Source organism: Xenopus laevis, chromosome 3S (assembly GCF_017654675.1).
Source record: "Xenopus laevis strain J_2021 chromosome 3S, Xenopus_laevis_v10.1, whole genome shotgun sequence".
In the NCBI taxonomy this organism is placed as follows: Eukaryota; Metazoa; Chordata; class Amphibia; order Anura; family Pipidae; genus Xenopus; species Xenopus laevis.
In genome coordinates this window covers 101,196,200-101,213,864 of record NC_054376.1, presented here as the reverse complement: position 1 = coordinate 101,213,864, position 17,665 = coordinate 101,196,200, and the positions used below count along the sequence as shown (strand labels likewise).

The following is a 17,665-nucleotide window of genomic DNA, read 5'->3' as shown; positions in this document are numbered from 1 at the left end:
AGTAGGCAGCATGTGACACACTTTAGTATGTGGGTTTGCTGCCCTGTGTAGGTTTGGGTTAACGGAGCTCATGTTTTCCTATCCATCCCTTCTTATGGGAATGGTTTGCTGTTCCTCCGAGTACACGCGTATTGAGAATGCTAAGTTTATAACGAGTACAATATTTAAAACAGAAGAACATGCAACTGTTCACTGACAAAGACAAAGTATTCATCCCCAAATATCATGCTATGTATGTAAAATTGATCTTTGCACAGTGTAAAAAACACAACGAAAAATTGTAAACAGTTTTGTACTAACATTTTTTAATTATTTCATGATACTGTATTCAATTTTACATTAATATTATGAAGATGTAACCTGGAAAATGGTCTCCTGGCTCTTCCGTCTCAGTTCTTTCACACAGTGTGACAGGAGCAATAGAACATAGCAGGTAAGCATCAGAAGACACAGCCTGCTTCAGTAAATTAAAGGGATACTGTCATGGGAAAAACATTTTTTTTCAAAATGAATCAGTTAATAGTGCTACTCCAGCAGAATTCTGCACTGAAATCCATTTCTCAAAAGAGCAAACAGATTTTTTTATATTCAATTTTGAAATCTGACATGGGGCTAGACATTTTGTCAATTTCCCAGCTGCCCCTGGTCATGTGACTTGTGCCTGCACTTTAGTAGAGAAATGCTTTCTGGCAGGCTGCTGTTTTTCCTTCTCAATGTAACTGAATGTGTCTCAGTGGGACATGGGATTTTACTATTGAGTGTTGTTCTTAGATCTACCAGGCAGCTGTTATCTTGTGTTAGGGAGCTGCTATCTGGTTACCTTCCGATTGTTCTTTTGTTTGGCTGCTGGGGGGGAAAGGGAGGGGGGTGATATCACTCCAACTTGCAGTACAGCAGTAAAGAGTGATTGAAGTTTATCAGAGCACAAGTCACATGACTTGGGGCAGCTGGAAAATTGACAATATGTCTAGCCCCATGTCAGATTTCAAAATTAAATATAAAAAAATCTGTTTGCTCTTTTGAGAAATGGATTTCAGTGCAGAATTCTGCTGGAGCAACACTATTAACTGATTCATTTTGAAAAAAAAAAAAATATCCCATGACATTATCCCTTTAAGCATTTGCCATTCTCTCTGGCCCTTGTACATGAAGAACAGCTAGGATTGCTTAGGATACACTTTGGTGCAAAGATCATGAAATCTAAAGACTTTTTTTTTTAAATGATTCAAATTGCATTAATTTTATGCTCTTCTAAATGGTGCTGGCTAGACAATGTTGTGCCACTGAAGTGGCCCCTAAATACAGACCTTTTTGAAAGACAGGGTAAAGCTGGCATTACAAAAAGAGAAGAAATATAAAGGGTGTGACAATTCTAGTAATAACTAATCCTTATAAAACATATAGAATAGTGTGCCCAAAATCACAAGTACAGTATACAAGTTTCTCCCAATTTCAACAGTAAAGGTGGCCATAGATGCAAAGATCCGCTCGTTTGGCCACATCGCCAAACGAGCGGATCTTTCCCCGATATGCCATTAACAAACATGGCTATATCGGGGGTAATCTGATTGTTCAGCCGTATGGCCAAACGATCCGATTACGATGTGCCGTGGGCTCCAGCGGGATCGGTCAGGTCAAAATCAAACCTGACCGATCGACCAAACGACCAATCTCCGCCGGACGAAAGATGTCGGCACACGCCACACACGATCCGAAAATTGAGGATTCGTATGATAGGATCAGTGTGTCTATGGCCACCTTAAGAATCAAATTGACAATGGGACTGTTGACATCTATGTTTTACAACAAGATGCCACTTTATAAACTGAGGGTTCAGCCCCATATTGGAATTCACAGTCCTGTGTTTCATTGTCCCATGATAGACCATGAGATGTAGATATGCAATACAGAGAGTCTCTCTCTATAAACCCCTTACAATACATGAACGATCTTGTAAGGACATGGTATATGGGCCTCAGTTTATAGAACTCTGTGTGCACTGTTTATATTAGGATTTGCAAAGTGTTTGGAATAAGATGACTGGATGAAGCTTGTTGTTGCCAAATGCAAAAAAAGAGAATAAATATTTTTAAAACACACGATTAACAAAGAATGAACATAAATTAGACAAGTTAACTTTGTTTCTGGGCCTTCCAAAGAGAATTCGGGAGAGGATTGTCCCTTAGCCATTAGATCAAAATAAACAAAGGCACGGAACCAATAGTGTTATACAACATTTAGGGGCAGATTTATAAGGGTCGAATTGAAAATTTGAATTTGAAATTCAAATTTTCTTTTATGGTCAAAACTGTCAAATTTGACTAGGGAGTTATTCAAACTCGATTCAAATAGTTTTAAAAATTCGAATTAGATTTGTCGAGATTTATCAAACTCTGGCCCTTTAAGCACTCAAATTTGACTATTCGCGACCTAAAACCTGCCGAATTGCAGTTTAAGTCAATGGCAGAGGTCCAGGGATCAATTTGGAGATGTTTGCAGCCTTCCTGACATTCAAGTTTTTGGGTCGATTCTATTCCATCAGAGTTTTAAAAATTCAATTTTATTAATAAATTTCGATTGGTCGAATTTCGAGTTCATGGGAGTTTTAAAAAACTCACATGAATTTGAAATTTGACCCTTGATAAATATGTCTCCCCATGCATTGTTTACAGTCAGCCACATCATCCTACAACAATGGGCAGCAGTCTGATTAAAGGTGGCCATACATGGGCCGATAAAAGCTGCCGACAGACCGTGTCGGCAGCTTATTGGCCTGTGTATGGGGCCCCCTGACGGGCTTCACCGAGCGAGATCGGCCAGATCTCGATCGGATGGGACAAAAAATCCCGTCGGATCGCGGCCGCATCTATTCGTTGATGCGTTCCCGCGATCCGACCGCCCATTGGTATTCGTTAGGATCTGATCGTTGGGCCCTAGGGCCCACGATCGGATCAGCCCGATATTGCCCACCTTAAGCCCCAATCCTCATGAGCTGTTCACAGGTTCTTATTTGTACCAGTCTACAAAGACATGATGAAAGTGAATGATATGGGTACATACAATCCTATAAACTTTATAAATCATGCCAAAAGGAAAAATAAATGGAAAAGACAGGAAGTATCAAATAAGGCCAATTTCCTGTGCATGTTTGAAGCTGCCTACAATTAAAATCCACTTCTGGCAGTCAGTTACCGCCCACCCGCTAAATTAATTAGCTCAGTCCTTTTTCTTACCCAGTTGATGAGAACATATCGAGCCAACATAGCATGAGGCTCCTTCACACTGCAGAATCCGTACATAACCTTCTGGTTCTCAAAGTGGCTGGCGAGATCATGTAATCCCCCTCCTGCAAAAGACATTAGGGTTGTTATGTAAAACTTGACAACAGAATATTAACATATCTAAAGTGGAAAAGGCTTTATGGCTAAGCACAAATCAAGAAGCCTCACAGAAACAGGGGGAAGAGAAGTGAGATAGTGACAGAATGTCTGCCCTTGAGCTGTTTATACATAGTTTAAGAACATAACATTGTGGATAGAGACACATCACAGCTTCACAAGGTCATAGTCGGTTACATGCTTTGTGCCCTTTTTTTCTGTGGGTCATCGGCATCTTAGGGGCAGATTTATTAAGGTTCGAATTGGAAATTCGAATTCTCAAGTTGGATTTTTGGCCAAAACTCACAAATTCGAGTAGGGAATAACCCAAACTTGAATTCGATATTTACCATACCTGGACCCTTGGAACAATTCAATTCGACTATTCCCCAACTAAAACCTGCTGAGTTCATGTAGAGGTCAATGGCAGAGGTCCAGTGATCCATTTGAAGATGTTGATAGCCTTCCTGATATTCGATTCGAGTTTTCGGGTCGGTAACATTTGTTCAGGTTTTATTCTTAAATAAGATACTAATTTCGAAGTCATTCCAGTTCATTTAAGGTAAAAAAAACTCTAAACATTCAACCTCTGATAAATCAGCCCTTAATTGCAGAGACTTGGATTAATTTTGTATTAGGGTCTAATTAAACACATGTTCTCAGGAGCCACAGATGCCCAATTCATTAGACCAGACTGTGCATCAATTTCACTGCACTTGGATGCTGGCTAAGGGTAACCATAACCTATACCAGAGGTGGCCATGCCGCGTTTTTAAATGGCACGGGTATCCGTCTTAATTCATCTGTCCCTTTATTTGCAGTGATACCTGAACAACAGCCAAGTTGCTGTGTGCTGTAGGTTGAATATCTTGTAAATTATATCCTTATAAAAGGTGAGTTCTGATGTCATCAGTTATAAATGGTGAGTTCTGATGTCATTTCTGTCACATGACTCGCTGAAACTTGTGTATTATAATAAATAAAGTACCCCCAGTTGCAAAATATGAGGATATTAGAAGTTACCTCGGAGTTCCATGATCTGTATAAAAACACTCGGGCTTCGGCCTCGTGTTTTTATATGGTCATGAAGCTCCTCGGTAACTTATACTATCCTTATAATTTACAAGAGGGGGTACATTATTCACTATATAAATATATATTCCAACCACATACCAACGTGTTTCGGTCTGCAAAGGACCGTCTTTTGTGGACCGAAACGCGTTGGTATGTGGTTGGAATAAAGGCTATTGTTCTTTTATGAAATATGATGCCGTGAGTGCTTTCTACGAGTGGAATTTAACTATTTTTGTGAGCACCCGGCAGGTGACGAGCGGAGTGGTGAGTGCCGATAAATGAGAAGTGTGTATATATATATATATATATATATATATATATATATATATATATATATATATATATATATATATATATATATATATATATATATATATATATATATATATATATATATATATATATGTATGTATGTATATAATTTGCATGAATAAGTGTTTAACTGCCCAGAGGGAAGGAACTTCTACAAAATCTTGCTTAATGCTGCTAAATGCCTAGGAAGGCTTTAAAGATTATGTTCAATAACTCATGAAAACAGCACACACAAATTGAATTGTATTGTAAACCTCATAGAATATTTCTATAGCCCATCATAATTCAGTACTTGCTTAGACCCACCAACAGCTCAGCGTGAACAGCTTTTATACAGTGCACAAAAATGACCATATTTGGCCAGAAGACATTACATTGGACATTGCTAGAGAAGAGAATAGAATAGTGGGAAGTGGCTTACAAAGAAACTGCAAATGCCTAGCAAAGGATTAAATAAGTGAGGCATAATGCAAAAAAATACAAATGCTGCTTACTAATATTTCAGACAAATATGGTATTTTATAGTCAGGCAAAATATAGCATTTTGAGCATAACAGGTCCTTACTGATCTATTGTTGATTAACCTCTCTTTATATGAAACCATAACCATTGCAGTTCAATAATACAATTAGAGGCACATTTATCAAGGGCTGAATTTCGGATATGTGCAAGTTTTTTTTTTTTTTTTTAAAAACTCCCATAAACTCGAATTTCGACGATTGAAGTTTATAAATAAAATCTTATTCTTTCAGCTCGGACTAATTCGAATTCGATTAGAATTAGAAAAACTCGATAGCTCATAGTTTAGAAAAAAATGTCAGGAAGGCTGAAAACACTAAATTGATCCCTGGACCTCTCCCTTTGAGTAATACAGTAATTCGGCAGGTTTTAGGTAGTGAATAGTCGAATTTGAGTTCTTAAAGGGCCATAGTATGATAAATCTCGAAAATTCTAAATTTAATTCGAATTTAAACCGAGTTTGGATAATTAACAATTCGAATTTGAGAGTTTTGACCAAAAAAAAATTCGAAAATTCGAATGCAAATTAGAATTTCCACTTCTACCCTTATTAAATCTGCCCCTTAGTGTATGTTATTTTGACATCTATATCTGGTATCCCATACCAGTTTTAGCTAGGCATTCTGCACAATGAATCTACTTCTTAAAGGAATAGTTCAGTGTGAAAATAAAAACTGTGTAAATAGATAGTAGACATTGCACTTGTTCATAATAATGACCATAATAATTCTGGTCATTAAGGAAAAATGTTGTGATTTTAAAGGAATAGTTCAGTGTGAAAATAAAAACCAGATAAATACATAGGCTGTGCAAAATAAAAAATGTTTCTAATATAGTTAGTTAGCCAAAAATGTAATATATAAAGACTAGAGTGAACAGATGTCTAATAAAACAGCCAGAATCCAACTTCCTGCTTTTCAGCTCTATAACTCTGAGTTAGTCAGCGACTTGAAGGGGGGCCACATGGTACATTTCTGTTCAGTGAGTTTGCAATTGACCCTCAGCATTCAGCTCAGATTCAAGAGCAACAGAAATGACCCATGTGGCCCCCCCTCAAATCTCTGATTGGTTACTGCCTGGTAACCAGGGCAACCAGTCAGTGTAAACCAAGAGAGCTGAAAAGTAGTGCTCTGACTGACTTGTTATACATCAAATCACTCCAGCCTTTATACATTACATTTTTGCCTAACTAACTATATTAGAAACATTTTTTATTTTGCACAGCCTATCTATTTACCCAGTTTTTATTTTTACACTGAACAATTCCTTTAATGATTCCATTGAGAGCAGGCAAGTTGTGACTTCTTTACAGTTACCATTCAAAGTGCACTCAGTTTGGCCGGGGGGCTCATTGTGATAATGACACTTGAAGAGTAGACATTGCACTTGTTCATAATAATGACCATAATAATTCTGGTCATTAAGGAAAAATGTTGTGATTTTAAAGGAATAGTTCAGTGTGAAAATAAAAACCAGATAAATACATAGGCTGTGCAAAATAAAAAATGTTTCTAATATAGTTAGTTAGCCAAAAATGTAATATATAAAGACTGGAGTGAACAGATGTCTAATAAAACAGCCAGAATCCAACTTCCTGCTTTTCAGCTCTATAACTCTGAGCTAGTCAGCGACTTGAAGGGGGGCCACATGGTACATTTCTGTTCAGTACGTTTGCAATTGATCCTCAGCATTCAGCTCAGATTCAAAAGCAACAGATATGACCCATGTGGCCCCCCTTCAAGTCTCTGATTGGTTACTGCCTGGTAACCAGGGTAACCAGTCAGTGTACCAAGAGAGCTGAAAAGCAGGAAGTAGTGATCTGACTGACATAATATACATCAAATCACTCCAGACTTTATACATTACATTTTTGGCTAACTAACTATATTAGAAACATTTTTTTATTTTGCACAGCCTATCTATTTACACAGTTTTTATTTTTACACTGAACAATTCCTTTAATGCTAAGTGAGGCAACTTCGGCTACTTCGGAAAACAAATCTTTCCGATTGCCATCCCACTGGCGATTTACATTCTAGCCGGAAGGAAGGCATTTAGGCAGGCCCGGATTTGTGGCGAGGCCACATAGGCCCGGGCCTAGGGCGGCACATTTTTGGGGGCGGCATGCCTAGGGGCGCCCGCCCAGCGAATCCGGCACTGCATTTAGGGGAGATTAGTCACCCGAAGAAGAAGGGTAGCCTCCTCTGTCACCACTCTAAGAGTGTGAGGTTCCAGCTACTGACTGGATTCATTTTTTTTTACATTTCCCTGAAATTTTCTCTATGAAATAATTACTATGGAAATAATAATAATCTAACAAAAAGTTTTTATGTATTTTTAAATGGGGAATAACCTATTAAGGTTTTAGGGTTGGGTAAAGGTTCTTGTATTAACAGGAATCCTGGTGACCCCATTTTTTTTTTTTTGCGCGACCCTCAGTTTGGGATCTCTTGCTCTAGAATAGGAATTTTCAACCACAGCACTCAGTTAACATTTAGCAGTTAGTTTGTGTTGAAAAGAAAAATCTATTAAAGGAACAGTTCACTATAACAATAAAAACTGGGTAAATCAAGAGTCAAGAGTGAGTTTATTGTCATTTCATCCATATACGTTTGTACAGTACACAGTAAAACAACGTTCCTCTAGGACCATGGTGCTACACAACACAACATAGATGTACCAGACAACAGACAAAAAGTGAAAGTGCAAAAATATGCAACTCCTGCAAGACAGGTCAGCACAGTGCAGGGACAGGACAAGACAGTGCACACTCAGCAGATGTAATATGTTAAGTAAATAATGCTAAACGTCAGACATGATGGGGGTATCATTGTGACATGACAGTAGCAAGAACATGATAAAGAACATGACAAAGTGCAGTTGTGCTCATAGAGAACAATTGTATCCAATGGCTATTTATTTATTCAATGGCGTACAGTGGCAATGCAACACCGTGGCACATAGTAAGGTCATATGGAGTGTGTGTGTGTGTGAGAGGGATCTGTCCGGTCCCTGAATATTCAGGAGCCTTATGGCTTGGGGGAAGAAACTGTTACACAGTCTGGTAGTGAGGGGCCCTAATGCTTTGGTACCTTTTTCCAGATGGCAGGAGTGGGAACAGTGAGTGTGAGGGGTGTGTTGGATCAGCCACAATGCTGGTGGCTTTACGGATGCAGCGATTGGTGTAAATGTCCGTGATGGGAGGAAGAGAGACACCTATATAGATAGGCTGTGCAAAATAGAAAATGTATCTAATATAGTTAGTTAGGCAAAAATGTAATGTATAAAGGCTGGAGTGACTGGATGTCTAACATAATAGCCAGAACCCAACTTCCTGCTTTTCAGCTCTCTAACTTGAGTTAGTCAGCGATTTGAAGGGGGGCCAAATGGGCAGTGCTGATTCTGGGGCTGCTGCTGCCTGAGGCAGCAGCCCAGATGCCGCCCCTCCTCTCCCGCTCCACGCTTAAAAATTAGCGTCGGAGTGGGTCTACGGGGGCAGTATTGCTAGTGCATATCAGTGGAAACCAAGACAGCTGCAAAGCAGGAAGTAGTGTTCTGTTCTGTTCCATCCAGTCACTCCAGCATTAATAAATTACATTTTTGGCTAACGAGCTATGTGAGAAACATTTTTTATTTTGCACAGACTATCTATTTACCCAGTTTTTATTTTTATAATGAACAATTCCTTTAAGTGAGAAAATGCTGACAATTCCCTCTGTGGGACCACCAAGCAGCATCAGAGCTCTAGAGATCATGCAAAGATTTTGGATTTTCCAAACAAAACACTGGTCCTGGACTTTTAGCATCCAGCCAGACCAATAAAGCGCCAGTGTCACATGAGCTTTATTATTCAAAAGGAGAACAAACTGTGGCCCTCAGCTCATGAAGCACATGATTTACAGTAGCAAATACAAGAAAAAGCTAAATACTTCTCTGACATATTTAGTTTCTTGAAAATGCTACAAACTTTATTGCTTTAAAAATAGAAAAAGCGTTATATTGCCACTGGTGAAATTCAGATATGGGCCATACTAGACCTTAATTTTTCCCTGTAGCCAAAACCATTTGCGCATCCTTCAAAAACAGCAGATTTATATTTTTAATATAAAAAATGTTTGTAGTTGACTGCTTTTAGCCATATAGATAACCAAGGCTGGCTTTGGCATTTGATGCTGGAGGACAGCATAACTATAGAGCGTGATGTTTACTGCATATAAGACAGAAGGAACAGAGGGATAAATATAATTTATGTTCACCAGCATGGTTGTGTAAGAAAAAATACTTACCCCCTGATGAAGCCAAAGTGAGGATATCGGAATTGTCTTCATATGTATAGAGAGCCCTGTGCGACACAAATGAGAAAGGGTTAAAATGACACCAAGCACAAAACAATGTCAATTCACAACAAAATTTGGCTGGAAATGCACAGTATTTAAAGGGGAACTCCACAAAAACATAATTTAAGCTTTTTGAAAAGTCAAATATAATTTCAAGCAACTTTGCAATATACATCAATCAAAAAATATGCAGACTTTTCATGATTTTTAATGGTTTCTGAGAGATCCCTAAGCCTAGCCCCCTGCTCTCCTGCTGAGCTGGCTGACTACTGTTACTTTGTAACTATTGTTACAATTTGTAACATCAGTGTTTTAATCACTCCTTCCCTGCCAGGATTTCAAATGATGCAGAAAGAGAAGAACTGTAATAGCTGTATTGCAGCATAGAAAATGCAATTTATTCATACTTTTTGAAGAAACAGGTAACTGTGATGGATATATTAGGGGTTTCTGTGTTATGTGGGCCTCTATCAAATTTTGGTTTGGAAGCCAGAGTTCCCCTTTAATTTCCTACAATCTAACAACACATTTTAGTGCCATTCCTCATTTTCATAGATTTTAGGTGACTTAGCTAAGTGTAGCAATATAGGGAACAAATCTTCCCAAAAACAGACCTATTTAAGCCCCCATAGCTTTACAAAGTAGGCATCTCAGTATTAATTACATGTGCAAGAATACAATTCAATAAGATTCATCCCTACTAGCTTGTTTCAAGCAATTTTGGCCCATCAATCTTCTACTGCAGTGAAATTTCTGATACATTGCCGTTTAGCTTTTAAACAACAACTCCGCAACAACTGTATTAACCAAGAACAGAAAATCAATTGTAAAAATAGCAAGTGGGATTTTCATCTGAGGATCTTCTTGCATCAATTCACCCAGCATCCCTAGAGAGTTTGGAAATGTGCATAATCTAGTGCTACTGTAACTGGGCTACAGCTCCAAGCATGGTTTGACCCATGAAAATAGGTTGGCACATAGAATAGATGGTTTATTCATAGAATAGATAGTTTATGTGGCTCTTAAACTGCCACAACTGGCAAGCAATTGATGCATTGAATGTTTGTTAGCAAGATGATAACAAGCCATTAATGAATTGCATACTTTAAATATTTTTTTTATATAATGAATTTGGGGAATTAGCTTCATCACCCAAAAATGTAATTAGAATCAGTTAGGTACCCAATTTTAGCTACTGTTATTTACATTTATATTATTGGGGGGATTATGGAGAGCCATCCTAGACTGCATAACGGTCAAATTATGGGTCCTGCTCCACAATAGTCAAACCTCCATATGTAATAAAAGGCACTAAGTCTGCCCAAGAGCAGTAGCCCATAGAATCCAATATGACGTTTTCTTTTAAGCAGGTGACTAGTAAATTCTATGTGCTGATTGATTGCCATGGCATACTTCTCCTGGGCAAAATTAGTGAGTTTTATTACATAACCCCCCTAGTTTTACTGGCCTGCAAATTACATCTAGTAAACTATTTAAATGTTACCATGAAAGCCAGTGTGTCCAATACAATACCATACGATGATTTCTGATAAACATTGTGCAAACAGATGCCAAGCCTCAGCTGTACAAATGTATAGACAAAATCTAAATAAACCAGAAAAATTTAGGGAAATTTACTGAAGAATAGTGATGGGCGAATTTATTCACCAGGCGCGAATTCCCGCGCCCCGAAAAACGACCCCAAATTCGCCCATCACTACTAAAGAATCCCTCATGTGATCAAGCCAAATTTGAAAATTATGGATTTGGCACATGACTAAATGATAGTACTTTTCTTACTTTCTTACATACAACTGTATCTCTTTTGAAACTTCTGACTTCTCTTTATCACATTTCTTTCAGTTTACCTGGTTCTCAGCACAGCACATGACCCAATGGCAATAGAAACATGCAGGTGAAAAAAACAATGAATGCACTCTGTGGAATTGCTTGTAACAAGCCCAAAGGTACAGCATAGATACAGGCTGCATATGGATTAGTACAATGAAACACAAAGGCCAGTTTCTCAGGAAAATTTTATATGTAACACAAGCTTCTCCTGGGAATTGTTAGACGTTTCCCCAGACAATCATAAATTGCTTACACACAGTAGTGGGATTACAAGCTCTGGCACCTGTTCAATCTCATCTTGGATAAAATGATTTTTGACCTCCATGGAGGCCAATAGGTTTACATAATTTTATTAGTGGAAAACAAATCACCAGAAATACACCGGTATACTGTAAGTTTGGGTTCGACTCAATTAAACACTCTTGCTTTTGAATTGAAATCAAGATTCGGTCAAAAATCATTTCCTGCTACACCCCAACCAGGTCATAAAAAATAAACAGATTGAACCCCTTATCCACTTTCTTATCTCTTGCTCCTTGAGGGAGCACAAACTTAGCAATGGTCTATCATATCTTCTGGCTAAGCTTCAGGGGCTGTTTGGGTCAGAATGATAGCATCTAGTGCATCTGAAATAACAAGACAAATAATTTCTTGAGGACAATCATTTTTCTTTCTTGTATATGTAAAGGAAATATGGTTTTGACTGGAAAAATTTGTGGATATTATTCTGCCTTGTCATATAAATTCCACAAAGCCGATTTTTTTCTTAGCTGCCAGATTCACTGGATCTCAGTCGAAATGTTTTTAGCATGCAGTCTGTCCATGGCCACATAGTTTTGCTTATGTGATTGCAGGTACATTTCCATTACCAGGAACAACACCACACAGCTGGGTTTCCAATATTCTAAATGAAAATTTATATGGAAAGACAAGATAATCTCGAGATGTGGATAGAAAACAACACGTAATAATAAAATACACAACACCAGAAAAGGGCAGGGTTGTCCTGTCATATTTTAGAGTCGCAGACAAGTTTGAGAGAGATAAAAGTAAACAGAATGCTTATGAATTAAGATACACAGCACTGCTAGGGTTATTTCACTTACTTCCTTTTTTTTTATTTCTGATAATTTTTTTTTTAATTGAAGTTTAAAGTTTAATGTTCCTGTCTCTGGTGTTCCAGTCTGGCAACTCGGTAATCCAGGCGCACATTCTGAACTGTTACAATTTGCTGCATTCGTCGATACATTTCTCAGCAGCACCTCTGGAATATTAGCAACTATTGTATCAATTCTAACAGCTGCCTTTATTGAAACTCAGGGATTCTGCTCAGCAGGGCCAAATGTAAGAAATGTATAAACTAAATATATCAATTTAGAACAGTTTCCATAGTCAGTGCCCCCCCCCAAAGCTGCTTTAGGAAAACATTTAAATGTGAAAAATATAACTTTATACTTCAATATTAGAAAAATGGTCACAAATTGAAAGTAATTTGAAAAAACATATTTCTGTGAACTATCTAAACATCTGAAATGAAAAAAATGTTGGACGGTGAAAAACCCCTTTAATGCTGACTGTACACGAACCAATAAAACTTTAACAAATGGCACATGTAACCGGGCAGAATGACCTTTGACCAAACTCTAGGAACATCAGCTGATTTGTCGATCAGGCAGTTTAGGAATATTTATATCCTGATGCACCATGTTAGCCAGTGCACAGTGCACCCACAGATGACAAAATTAAGGGAAGTCACAGCTCTGATTAATTGGGATGCCGACTTTAACGAACAAGACAACAGAAATGTGGCCATATCATGTGTGGTCCCTTGTAGGGTATCAGTGTTAAAATACTGTACAGCAGAGGTCTTCAGTCTTTTTGGATTCAGGCCCCACCCTTTTGATAAAACATTTTGTTGGGCCCCCATTAGTTCATAAGAAAGATATATATATACACACATTGTAATTCATGCCTGTCACCCTTTTATAGTTCCAGGGATATCTAAGAAAGCAATTCAGCATTCAGTCTCAACTTTTAACCTATTAATCAGACTTCAACCCACTTGCACTGCACTGTTCGGAAAGCACAAATGTATGCGCCTGACCAGTGTACGGTTACTTTTAGGGCTATGTTACACATGGAGTTTTTTACGAAATTGTAATGCAGCATAATTTCACTTGTGAACCAGATGTATTTCTAATTTAGACATCAGCACCCTAGCCACCGGAGGATATCGGTGAGTGCGGTTTAACATCGTCTTTCACATTCACTGCTGATGTATGTAGGTCGAGCCAGGATGTGATAGACCTGGGGTTTATACAACAAGGTCATTTCCTCGTATCGGGTAAATTGAAAATTTAGCTTTAGGATTGGGATTGAGCCACATTTCCAAATTTTCTTGTATATTTGTAAATTACCCATGATTTGTCCCATTCTCCCACAAACCTTTGCACCCATTCACATTTCCAACAGACCTCCAAAGCTTTATGTCAATCTGAATTTCATCATTAGCACTGTGAGGTGCAACAACAACAAACCATTTGTAGCAATGTATGCACCAAAACGCCTACAACGAATACTTGTATTGCAGTATTCCATAATAACCACAGTTAGTTCCATTATGTAATGATGCCATTTAAACAAGGAAAACAAAATTCTCACCTAACTTCAGCAACCATATGTAAATATGCTATGTTTATACACCACATGTGCAAGAAATCCAGGCATATTTGTTTTAAATTGATCTTGATTCGTGCTGATTTATCAGCACCTATGTGTGAAAACAAACATAACGCTGTTTTTTTGTTGGCATGTGAAATGTGCTTGTGTTTTACAATATGTGCATTGCAGTGATACTTCTATGTTTTTCCCACACAAACAAATAAGCACAGCCAGGTCCCACAAACGCACACTACCAGTAGACGTTTAGCGAGAAGCAGGATGGAAGAGTAGACATGCACTGATACTAACAGAATGTTGGACACAATGATATGTTACAGGTCCAGCAGTGACAGATCTATATGCAGTTAGTCAGCGGAGTGAAAATGGGAGGGTAAAGTGTTGAATTTTAAAAGAAAATAGGGAACAAGTTGTGGGAAACAAAGTCAGGGCAAGGTAATGGTATTTGAGATGCTGCGACAGTGGCTCTCCGACCACAGACCCTCTTTCTCTCACACATTCACACAAAGAGCAGACCCCACAGCTCAGTCATAAACAGCAGTGGTTGCCATAGCAGCAGACGGAGGAACCTGAGGTTGGAACAAACTGAGGAAGCAATAGGATAAACAGAGAGGTGCCTGATGACAAACAACCGGTTATATACTATATGAGCAGGCCTACTGTATCTTACTAGAGAAGGATGTTTGTCATACATGCTTCAATGATATATTGTTTTATTGCTGGAAGTTGTTTCTCTATGCCACACATTTGGCCAGAGCTGAGATAGGACCCGGATTTGAATTAACGGTGCCCAGAGGCCGTATGTCCCACGCCGGACGCTTTGCGAGCGAGCACATGCGCAGACCACCACCCACGTGCCCATATGGTCCTAGTGCCGGCCTTTGGGGTGCTAAATCTTCCCCCCCCACCCATGCATGCGCAAGCGTGATCTCAAGCAGAGGAGCACTGGGGAGCTTTTAGTCCCCAGTGCTCCATAGGGATGTGGCTGAGCAGCATGCGGCACCTAAAATTTTGCCGCCTCACCACAAATCCGGACCTGGTTGAGATGTAATGCAACAGGCACTAGAAAAGTCCATGACGTCTATAGACTCCAATGGGTGAAAACATTTATCTTGTGTCAAAAAAAAATTGTCACCCATAGACTTTAAAGTATTTGGCGAATTTGTTCGGCAAAGCGAAACAGGTCAGAGTCGCCAGTCACTATTCAAAGTTCCTCCTGGAGTAGCAGTACATAAATCTGGTGCTAGCACAGACCTGAAAGATGATTGGAAATTATAATGATATACAAAGCCTATCTTGGCCTGATACAAGTATGCAATGTAGCTGCTGCAGTAATAGGAACCCTTGCACTGAGCATGTCATAAAATATTCCACAGGGTCCATAAAGGTGCAGAAAGGGTCAGCATTTTGTGCCTAGCATAATGTACACCCCACCCCATATCTCAGCACAAATGTAAAGTTAGGCATGGTATAAAAACCTATAACATCCCCATTCAGACACCTCAAACATCAGACCAGAAATTGCAACCTGTCAATTGGTCAATAGCTTATTAGAACTGTAGCAAATCCTGTACTTGTGACTGCACTGATTGAGCTTGTAAAAACAGATATCAATCTATTTGTTAAATGAATACTGTTCTGTATGGAAATATTTTTCAGAAGAAAAAGAGACAAAGAAACAAAAAAAATTTTTTTTAAAATTAGAGTCTTGAATAACAGCCCAGGTGCGAGGTAAAAAATATATTAAAAAAACATTTATAAATAGAAAAAGACCAGCAACAGCGGGATTTTCTTTAGCAAAAAATTTTATTATATGCATAACGATGTGACACTTCTGTTCCCATTGGGACCGTTTTCAAGGTAAGTAGTAAAGTACCAAACTGGTATATATATTTAAGTAAATATTTCCCTTTCACATCTTTTGCCTTGAATTAACATTTTGTGATGGCCTCTGTGCTGCTCACAGATCACCTTAGAAATACTACAGATTTAACTGTAAAGGTCCCATCGACGCAAAGATTTCGAAATTATCGTGCGGTTAGTGGGATTCGAACGATCGAACATTTTACGATTTTTCAGCCGACATCTGTCAGGAAATTGATCGGCCAGGTTAAAAAATCTTTGTCGGTTCCAGTGCAATCTATCTATGTTTGCAGGTCCAAGCAGGCAGCTCATGTGGCGGATTAGGTGACCTAACATGTCATAGGGTAGGAGTACATCTGTAATAGATGCCGGTTGTTGTTTTATGATCAAATAAAGCTGGAATTTTGATTTTACGACATATGTGAGGATTGGTTTCCTCAAATTACCTTATCCCCCACATGTGATGTCTGCTGGAGTGGAGACCAGCATGAGGGAGCCAGCACAACATTGGGAGTGGACATAGTGGAGAAGTGGCCAAGACACAGGCATGTGAGTTTTCTTTTTTTCGCCAAGCAGGCAGCTCCCCTTTGTTTTCCTGGCAAATTGGTATTTTTTGTTGATGGACAATTTGTTCCTAGATAATCGTGGTCTCACGATGATGATCGGATCTTTTAAATATCTCAACATCTATGGCCAGCTGAACAAGAAGAAGTGTGGAAGCAAAAGACAGAACACTGTCTTTTAATTGGCTCATGTGACCTAACATGTATGGTTTGCTTGTGTGCACTGGGATCCCAGGGGGTGGCCCTTTTTTTAATTCATTTTCTATTTATGATTACCCAATAGCACATGCTACTAAAAAAGTATATTATTATAAAAATGGTTCATTTACATGAAGCAGGGTTTTACATATGAACTGTTTTATGCAATATCTTTTTATAGCGACCTATGTTGTTCATTATCAGCCTGTGTATGGCTAACATTGATTTAGCAAGTTAAATGGACTAATGGGTTCAAGTGCCATGTACATTGTTTCCGTGAATTCCCTGAAATATCCTTTAGTCACTACTTTGTTTCCACGAGTACTACATACCTTACATCTCCAAGCCATCCATATATGAATGAGAAGCATGTGGCACGTAGGTGTACCACAACCTGTTATAATTAGCCAAGAAAGCACTGCCACAGTATTCTCCAAGTAAGTACATATTCTCCATCTATTGTAGTAGGTGCCTGGGAACTGCTGCAATATATCTACATAAGAATGCAAAGACTAATTAAAATGTACTAGAAGCTTGTTGCACACTATTAAAAGAACTGAGTTTATTAAACCTAATAAGCATTACACATAATTGTATTGTTACTAGTCAATAGCTGCCTGCCAGATGTATAAGACTGAATGAAAGCAAAGAAAGACTGGCCTCCATGCTGCAGGAAGAGAAAATGATCTTCTCATCCTCCCACACAATCTCATTGTTAAAGGAACAGTAACATGTAAATATGGAAGTTTCAGTTAAATAAAAGTACTATTAAACTGGCGGCCTCACGTTCAACTTAAAGTGCATGTAAAGGCAAAAAATAAAATCCCATTTTTACTTTCTTTAATAAAAAAAGAAAACTATCTCCAATATGCTTTAATTAAAAAATGTGTAC

The 17,665-nt window shown here is 38.5% G+C and overlaps 1 protein-coding gene across 6 annotated transcripts in view; it reads right to left on the bottom strand.

The window, feature by feature from the left end:
- Positions 1-17,665, bottom strand: part of dbn1.S (drebrin 1 S homeolog) — a 63,942-nt gene that overhangs the window by 13,609 nt on the left and 32,668 nt on the right. For all 6 annotated transcript variants that reach the window (XM_018254348.2, XM_018254350.2, XM_018254349.2 and 3 more), the window contains 2 exon segments: positions 9,569-9,624; positions 3,234-3,346 (listed from right to left, as the gene is read on the bottom strand). In XM_018254348.2, the coding sequence (XP_018109837.1) occupies positions 3,234-3,346; positions 9,569-9,624 (169 nt within the window).